A 10,000-nucleotide genomic window follows, 5' to 3' on the forward strand; every position below is an offset into this window, starting at 1 on the left:
AGAGAGACTCAGACTCAGACTCAGAATTTTATTACAAAAGGATAAAGGTTTTAGGCAAAGCCTATTCTTCCAACCTGTCCTTTATACAACACGTAAAGACGGACGCACGTACAAAATATAGATTGAATCATATAAAATACAGAAATACATTGTATGTATGGAATGCAACACAATGTGCATTTAAGGAATTACATAAGGAGAACTCAAAAGTTACAGAATTACATTGACATAGTTATATCTTGCATTTGGGAATGAAGTTGCTCAGATCAGCCGTTAACACTAGTACAAAATGTTTAGCAAAATAACAATCGAACAAGACATTTCATTCACGAATGATGTGTGAACGTGACTGTCTCTTAAACATTTTCACTGAAGTTGCATTTCTTATCTGTTGGGGGAAGGAGTTCCAGAGAAATGCTCCTGAGAAGGCTAAGCTCGATTTGTAGAGGTCTATGCGAGGTATAGGAGGGATGATTTTTTGGGACCCAAATCTTTTTGTGGCATGTTTAAAATGTGATTGCAAATATTTAGGATAGAGAGAAAGAGAGAGAGAGAAAGAGAGAGAGAGAGAGAGAGAGAGAGAGAGAGAGAGAGAGAGAGAGAGAGAGAGAGAGAGAGAGAGAGAGAGAGAGAGAGAGTCGAATAGACAAGGAAGACCGGACGGGCAAAGAAGGAAACACACAATCAAACGGATAGTCGGAGAAACACGTCTCTGTCTGTCTGTCTGTTTTATTGTTCAGGGAGAAATTAAGGCATCGATGAATAAACTGTAACAATATTTTTTAAATTTTTAAAAAAAAATTTGCCTAGCATATCATTGTGGGACTTTTAATCAAAACATCCAAGCATCCGTCTACAACGTATCATCATTCATCCTTCAACACTGTAACACTATTGGCATCATGTGATAGGTTTCAGTACCAACATGAATAACACAATGTTGGCCACGAACTCTCGATTCAGAAAATAATCTTAGTTAATTCGTAATAAATTCGTAGGCATCGTAAGTGAATCGTAATCGATTCGTAGCTATTCCTAACTCATTCGGGGATTCATTCGTGGCCAACATTTGGAACAGCTCAAAACTTTTGCCACGAATTCTCGATTGCTCAAGAATTGCAAGAACTGACTACGAATATATACGAATCATTAAGAAGTTCACGAACTGATTACGATTCAACTACAAATCCTAAAATGTATTAATTCGTGGCGATTCGTGAGATTCGTGGGATTCGTGGTCTGTGTGGAATAATGCCATTACAAAGCGCGAGAAACTGTTCAAGGATGCCCTGCTGGGTTTGACAGGTCTCTGTACAAATCACCCCTCTCAACTGGGCTCCCCAACGTGGGGAGTCCCGGGACGCACTCAACTTTAACAGAGCGGGTCCCGGGACGCATTACATTTCCTGTATTGTGCTTACCGTAGATATTGTTTTCAGACTGCAATCGTCAGTACACTATGCGAGACCACAATGTTTTATAAGTACACCGGGACTTTTCGGCTTTTGGACCAATATGACCCTCTAAAATTCTACAGTGGGGGTCCTTGGACCCTCTAAAAATTGAAAGTGGGGGTCCCGGGACCCTCTTGGAGAGTCGTCCTTGGCGGAGTCCTGCCTCTAACACCATCCGGGAGACCAGACGCCATCGAATCGGTCAGGATCCGAGTGGAGGTCCTCGTCGATCGGGTTCACCGCCATTCTCCGGACTTCTCGAAGGCTGGCCGCCATCCGGATGTAGCGTTCATAGTTGTCTTTCCTGACGTCGGTAGTCTCCTCGGGGTCACGGTCAAGGTCAAACAGTTGGTACTTCGGGAGGTCGTTGCGATTGGGTTCCTCTCTGGCTGTGACACCTGGGGGTGGGTTGTACCAGCCGCTGTGGGGTTGGAGGAGAAGAAATATGAGTGATTTAGAGACTGACTATAGTGGGAGGATTCTCGGAAAGAAGAAGGTATATGTGACCCTCCACCACGAAATGAGTCGCATGTCACCTCGCGCGGTTCTGCGCTAGGCTTAATATAAGTCCGGGGGATTGTCTGGTAACAGTGTGAGGGTCACCTTAGTCACAGGCTTATAACTCAAACAGTTGTTGCTCTTTTCTAAAACGGGTTTCACCACTGGATAGAGCGTACAAAACTCTTTAAGAAAATGTAAAAAATATGATAATCATGCAAAGGTGACATGTGACTCATTCCGTGGTGGAGGGTCACACATAATATTGGCTGAGGTGCGTGAGAAGGTTACCAGGGAGCCAGCCGCGGTGTTTCATTGGTTGAAATTGAGATTTGTTGTGATTTCAACGAATCAGACAACTCGGTTTGTTCTCTCCCGTTTTGGTGGTACCCACTTTTGGTTCGTGCACCTCAGCTCTAGCTGTTCAGCTTTCATCGATTGTGAATGTTACAGCACATTATTAAGCCTCGCCGTGGGGCACAAGCAGAATTAACTTGTAGTTATTTCTACTCCGCTTTAGGAAACGGAGAGACAAACAGAGAGACAGACAGGCTCCATCCCACTCCAGTCAAGCAGAGACAAAGAAAACAGGCTAATTGTTGTTATTTATTTAAATAAAATTGTTTGAAAAACAAAAAACAAAACAGGCTTTATTAAGTACTCTCAAAACACACAGAGACGGAGAAACGAATGCTGAGAGAGACGGACACTAAGGTTAACACCAACAGCAAACTACTTCCCCCCCCCCCCCCTCCCTCCCATCACTCACTCGAACCCCCGTCCCCCAATGCTATTCCCGGAAACACATTAAACCATTTGCCCCTAGCAATTGCGAGCATTGATGGAGAGAATCATGTGATTGGCACGTCGAATCTGATTACTGTCATGACCACACATGCTAATCTCTAATCTCGATTTCCGATCTTGGACAATTTCCTCCGTTCTCTCGTTCCTTATAAGCCTAACTCCCACGCACCCAATACACACACACACACACATACACACACGCATACACATCCACCCACATCCACACACACACGCACGCACGCACGCACCCATGCACGCTCGAACGCACGCACTCACGCACGTACGCACACACGCACTCACGCACGCACACACGCGCACGCACGTACGCACGCACACACGCACGCGCACGTACGTACGCACGCACACACACACACACACACACACACACACACACACACACGCATACACATCCACCCACATCCACACACACACGCACGCACGCACGCACGCACGCACCCATGCACGCTCGAACGCACGTACGCACGCACTCACGCACGTACGCACGCACGTACGCACGCACGCACGCACGTACGCACGCACACATACACACACACCGGCACACACACACACACACGCACATACACACGCAAACACACACACACACACACACACCGACACGCAAACACACACACACACACACACACACACACACACACACACACACACACGTGTTTGCATGAAGAGTTAGGTCAGCTTCTACTCGTTATCCCCCCATCCTTCCGTTCGTTCGCCCCCTGCCGACCTCTCCACTCCACCCGTCTAACCCGGCCACCTCCTCCCTCCTCCTTACACCCCCCCTCCTCTTCTTACCTCCCTCACCCTTCACCACCGCCCCAGACACACACACACACACTCACGGGTGTCTGGACTGCATGTAAAGCAGTTTCCATTGGTCACGTCGTAGCATGGCCACACCCAGATCCTGATCCACGTAGGCAATCTCAAGCCTGTTGGTTCCGGTCGTCTGGCCCTGAAAATGCAGGAACAGAAAATCCATAATTATCATCCACAGTTGTATAACTCCGATTTGCCGGAAATTTGGCATGGCATATGCAACACATGTCGCCCAATGCCTGAGCAATATATGCGATGAAGCGCTCAGGCTTTCTGTCGCTCACTGAAGCGCTGTTTTTTTTTCTTCTTGACCGCTTCGCCTCTTCCTTGCCCGTTTGAACTTGGAGATCTATATGGCTAAGCCGGGCGCAAACTTCCAGACAATCGCGTAATAATCTCCGGAGTTATAGGCAAAATAAAGTGCGCTTGATAGCTTTATTGCTTAATGCCGCCAGCCGTTTTCGACCAAAGCACAACGCCACGATCCGGAGTAGCATAGTAGTTTGTGGAGCGCTTGCCTCACGCTGGCACTGATAAGGGGTTCGAACCCAGAGTCAGAGAGATAGAGTGTATCTCTGTACTGTGGGTCCGACTCTCACTCGAGGCGTTATTTTTGGGGGCGAGATTTGTTCGAGTGTTCTAGAATCCACTGGGTTCTTGTATGAGTTGTATGATTGCGTACCCCCCGCGGGTTAGGGGGAAGAATTTATCCGATGCTCCCCAGCATGTCGTAAGAGGCGATTAACGGATTCTGTTTCTCCTTTTACCCTTGTTAAGTGTTTCTTGTATAGAATATAGTCAATGTTTGTAAAGATTTTAGTCAAGCAGTATGTAAGAAATGTTAAGTCCTTTGTTCTGGAAACTTGCATTCTCCCAGTAAGGTAATATATTGTACTACGTTGCAAGCCCCTGGAGCAAATTTTTGATTAGTGCTTTTGTGAACAAGAAACAATTGACAAGTGGCTCTATCCCATCTCCCCCCTTTCCCCGTCGCGATATAACCTTGAATGGTTGAAAACGACGTTAAACACCAAATAAAGAAAGAAAGAAAGTATGATTTTGTTTGTTTGGTTGATTGTTTTTTTGTTTCGTTTTATATGAGTGTTTTACAAATTATAATTTGTATGTGAATTTATATATTCAAGTGTAATATCCAACTGACTGACTGTATACATGTGTGAATAGGAGCCTAATTTAATAGACCAATCGTTAAATCAATTCATACTGGAATAATGAGACCACCCAAATAATTTCTGTCAGGAAGGAAGTAAAAAATCAAGTCAGTGAGTCAGTGAATAAGTAGTCAGCCAAAATAAATTATTATTAACCAGAGTATGTGTCAACACCTTTAGCATCTTCTTTACAAGGGAGGCAAGCGCATATTTCTTCGCAACCATGCTAAACGCGCTTACGTCCCTTTGGTTGTTTTATTTTAGCGTTGTGTACACAACTGATACGTTGACTGGACGCATCTAGCGGAACAGTGGGATGCCCCCCCTCCCCCTCTCCCTCCTGAACACACACACACACACACACACGCACACACACACACACACACACACACACACACACACACACACACACACACACACACACACACACACACACGCACGCACGCATGCACGAACCCACAAACATTAACGCACACACTTACACACACACATACAAGCACACACATACGCGCGAGCGCTCGCATACACGCATACACATGACAACAGCAACAACAACAACAACAACAACAACAATCGCCAACACCACAACCACCACCATCAGCACCACCACCATCATCACCACATGCACAACAACAGCAAACACACTCACCGTCTTGATGTATGTCCACTGGTTATAGCTATCGACGATTTCAGGCAGTTTCCGTGTCTCCGTGTCCTCGATCATCCCTGACAGCGTAGCGTAGAAATCACTGATGTAGAACAGACCGCCCCACGTAAAGTTGGTCTCAGGCAGGATGTCGCGGCTCTCTCTGCAAACGAACAAATCGTAGGACGGGCGCAATCATCTTCTGAACCATCCTGAACTCAGGTCAAAATGAGTTACTTCCCTTCGGGTCTCATTAATTTATCCCTGACAGGATGCCTTCATTTTCTTTCTGTGGGTAAGAAATCGATTCTTTACATATTTAGAGCTTTTCGTAATGTGTTATTGATATAAGCATATTCGCGATCGTCGATAACCCCCCGCGGGTTAGGGGGAAGAATTTACCCGATGCTCCCCAGCATGTCGTAAGAGGCGACTAACGGATTCTGTTTCTCTTTTTACCCCTGTTAAGTGTTTCTTGTATAGAATATAGTCAATTTTGGTAAAGATTTTAGTCAAGCAGTATGTAAGAAATGTTAAGTCCGTTGTACTGGAAACTTGCATTCTCCCAGTAAGGTCATATATTGTACTACGTTGCAAGCCCCTGGAGCAATTGTTTTATTTGAGTGCTTTTGTGAACAAGAAACAATTGACAAGTGGCTCTATCCCATCTCTCCCCTTCCCCCGTCGCGATATAACCTTCGTGGTTGAAAACGACGTATAACACCCAAAAAAAGAAGAAAAAAATATCGTCGATATTGATTGTTCATGGTGTTGTGTGTAATTTTTTAAATCACAAAGGAATTGATATGTAAGACAGTTTCAAGCGAGCTATCTTTCGCGGGTGTATTTACTGTGCAAACAACTCTAAATATGGCAACAGTGTCACGTGATAATCAACTTTGGCTACGAAGCAGATGATACTTTTATCCGTAACCAGTTGGGAGTGATGCAACAATATCACGGTCTCCTTCCCACAGCAGTCCTCAACATTTCGATTTGTTTTAACCTTAGAACGATGTCTTTATCATAACACTGTGAAGAACAGAACGGATATCACTGTCGAAGTCGGCCAATCTGCAATCACTTTCGTCTCAGTTGGGAGGTAACTCTGTATTCTTGTTTTGATAGATTCCGCGCAGTAATTATGCATCTTGTCAGAGAGACCATGAGCGATAGCGTGGACCGATGAGTATCAGAATGCTTCTGAACAAGACACCAGGGCTGCGGTGCACACGAAAGTTACCAACCGGGTGGAAGTCAGCCGCGGTGTTGGATTGGTAGACATTATAAGATGTTTGGTGGCTTGTTGACAGACCAGCTTTTTTGTTGGTCCAAGGGGACCATATCGTCTTTTGTTTCATCTTTATCGACCAAGGCCGAAGGCCGCGGTTGATAAATATGAGAAAAAAGGCGATATGCTCCCCGAGGACCAACAACAAAATGCTGGTCTGACGACAAGCCACTAAACATCGTTTTTGTCATCATTTTGGTTGTGCAACAAAATGCACAATAACCCACAGGGAGACGAATGTTTAGAATCCAACTTCGGGCCACAAAGCATCGTCACAGTAGCTCGAGATAACACGTCAACCTTGTATGTGACGTCAAACGTAGCTTGTTGACGCTTTTCTTTCAGTCTGAAAATGTACAGAGCTGCGATCATACGTGTGAGTTCAGTAAGTGTTGAGCATATTTCTTTTCTTTTTAAGTGTTTGACTTTTCGTTGTGGATTTTGCGATTACAGAGATAAGTTGCAAATTGACCATGAGTCGCCGCGGTAATTATCAACATTGATTGGGTCTTTGAGAGTGAATGCTTACAATCGTTGTCCTCGGAAACACAAATCCAAAGCCGCGATGGTTCCACACATCAAACAATCAGCCTGATTGGCTTTTACTTTGACAATCCACGTTTCACCTGAAAGCTCAAACCCATTCACCACCTCGATTTATTGCATGGGGAACATGATATTTATTTCCCAGGTGTTTGTGAATGAACACTCGTGAAAATGATGACAATGCTATTTGTTGTGATTATAACGAATCAGACACCGCGGTTTGTTCTCTCCCTTTCAGGAACGGTGGCACACACTTTCGGTTCGTACTCCTCAGTCCCGTAAAATACCGAAACATTCTCCACAAGCTAAGACACTCTGCATACTACTCACGAGTACATGAAGGTGTTGACTCGGATACCGCCTTCCCACAGCGTTCGCTTTTTGCCTCTCAGCGGCCAGTTACTCGACCCCTCATCTATTTTACCGCCGTCGTGTGTATGTATGTGTGTGTGTGTGTGTGTGTGTGTGTGTGTGTGTGTGTGTGTGTGTGTGTGTGTGTGTGTGTGTGTGTGTGTGTGTGTGTGTGTGTGCGTGTGTGCGTGCGTGCGTGCGTGCGTGCGTGCGTGTGTTAAAGTGATTTTGCTGTGTTCTATGTTTGCTTAAAAGCGCTATGTGCCCAAAGCCGTAATAAAATATTAAGCCTTGAAACTTTGAACTCACGAGTACATGAAGGTGTTGACTCGGATACCGCCTTCCCACAGCGTTCGCTTGTTGCCTCTCAGCGGCCAGTTACTCGACCCCTCCTCGTGATCACCGCCGTCGTCTGACGTGAAGACGACGAGCAGGTCGTCCATGAGGCCGTGTGCCTTGAGGTCGTCTGTGATGTTCTTCAGACCCTCGTCCACAGCAGCCATCATGCCGCACTTGATCTGACGATTGTGGTCGCTGACGTCCTGTGGGAGTTAAAAAGTCCCTGTAAGAGTGGTCTTTTGTCGTTCTGGTGTTGTGAATCACTAAATACGATAATTACATATATTGCTATTTCATATGTTACGTGGATTTCCATTGGTCAATTGGGCAAAACTGAGCTCATTGTAAAAGTGATATCGACGACATTTCCGTCGATATCAGTTTTGATATCGACGACCTCTTTATTGCTTCCCCACTTCAAAAACAAAAACACCTGAATTTAAAAACAAACAAATATATATGAAAATGTAATGATCCCAGAATTTAGTTGAGCAAGTGACTAAAGACTTTTTGAAAGAAAAGACATTTTTAAATACTGAAAAGTACAAGAAAAGAGTGAACAAAAAGAAATAATAATCAGGGGGAGGGATATGGAACAGCCAAAACTGAGACAAATACTTTTGTAATTTCTTTACAGTAAATACAAAATGTCCACAGAATTAGCAATATATCTAACATTGACTGACTGTGTGATGATATCTTCTGCTATTGGTCTGTTTCGACAGTGATATCAAAATCTCGACCTCCGGTCTCGATTTTGATATCACTGTCTCAACAGACCATAGCAGAAGATATCATCACACAGTCCGTCAATATTGGGTAATATGATAAGCGCTCTAAATGCTTGCGACATGTGTAATAGAGTAAGCGAGAGTTATACGGAACTATTCTCCTGGCACCTGAGAGAATAACAAGCATTGAAATGAACAAGCCACTTTCAGCCTCATACTTTTGTTGGTAATAATTACATAGTCAAGGTATTTGCAATTTTTAACAAAATAATGACATTTGACACAGATCAACACAGGCATTGTAGTACTGCGAGACCGCGTTAGCAGTGGAGGAGAATGATGACTTTCGAAATCTGTTTCAAATGTAATAGTTTGGTCAACAATATAAATGAAATCTAGTTATTGATCAATTATAGGTACAATTCTGATTTCATGCGATTGAACGTAGAGTATAGGCGCCCAAAGAAACGGCAACTCATTCGCGCCCACTGTTGCAAGAAATTGTTTCGTCATTTTCAAATTGTCGTACAACATTAACCAGATAAGATACCTCAACAAGAAAAACAGATTTGTGGAGGATATTTCATTGGTTGTACGATTAGTGCCTAGTATTTAATCGTGTTCGTGTTTTTTTAATTTTTTACCTTTTCATACATTGTGTTATACAGGGTATAGGGCCCCGTACATAACTGTACATAAGTATGCCCTATTTTGACTTCAAGCCGTTGCTACTATTTTTTCTGTATATATCTGCAGCTCTAACGAAAGGTATACAGGGTGTACCACAAAAAGAGGGACAAAAAGAAACTGTAATAGTTTCTACAAATACAAGAATTTTCGCAAAATTTTTTTCACCAGATGTGGACAACATCTCAAATTTTTATTATACCAAAGCATTTCGAAATCGAAGAACATTTTGTTGCTCTTGTCAGTAATTGATGACATGTTCAATCCAGGCCCCGCGCTGCTGGATGACGTGGGCCACAAAAAGAGGGACAAAATCAAACTCTCATATTTTCTAAGAAAATAATTGTTTCTTTCTGATTTTCAGGTGATATATCCAGAAGACCTGTAAGTTTTATCTGACAGAAGAATGGACCCCTACGATCACTTTTCCGTCGAAGAGAGGACCAAGATTGTGGAACTGTAGTCGCCTACTCTGGTTCAAAGACAGTTTCGACGCGAACACCCTGGAAAGAAAATACCACATCGTCATACTATCACACGCTTGGTTGATAAGTTCAGAAACACTGGTAGTGTGGTTAACAACAACAAAGGACATTCTGGTCAGAAAGAAACAATTATTTTCTTAGAAAATATGAGAGTTTGAT

At 43.8% G+C, this 10,000-nt stretch overlaps 1 protein-coding gene and 1 long non-coding RNA gene across 2 annotated transcripts in view; both read right to left on the bottom strand.

Annotated features, from left to right (window-relative positions):
• Positions 1-798: 798 nt before the first annotated feature.
• Positions 799-10,000, bottom strand: part of LOC138956819 (arylsulfatase B-like) — a 16,259-nt gene continuing 7,057 nt past the window's right edge. The window contains exons 5-8 of the mRNA XM_070328074.1: positions 7,909-8,141; positions 5,415-5,574; positions 3,617-3,729; positions 799-1,875 (exon numbers count right to left, since the gene is read on the bottom strand). Coding sequence (XP_070184175.1) covers positions 1,620-1,875; positions 3,617-3,729; positions 5,415-5,574; positions 7,909-8,141 — 762 coding nt within the window. The 3' untranslated portion in view covers positions 799-1,619. The remainder of the gene's footprint in view (positions 1,876-3,616; positions 3,730-5,414; positions 5,575-7,908; positions 8,142-10,000) is intronic.
• Positions 8,300-8,753, bottom strand: LOC138956820 (uncharacterized). The gene is made up of 2 exons (XR_011452815.1): positions 8,682-8,753; positions 8,300-8,651 (listed from the first exon to the last, which is right to left on the bottom strand). It is a non-coding gene; the product is annotated as an uncharacterized lncRNA (long non-coding RNA).

This window comes from Littorina saxatilis, unplaced genomic scaffold (assembly GCF_037325665.1).
Source record: "Littorina saxatilis isolate snail1 unplaced genomic scaffold, US_GU_Lsax_2.0 scaffold_2137, whole genome shotgun sequence".
Taxonomy (NCBI): domain Eukaryota; kingdom Metazoa; phylum Mollusca; class Gastropoda; order Littorinimorpha; family Littorinidae; genus Littorina; species Littorina saxatilis.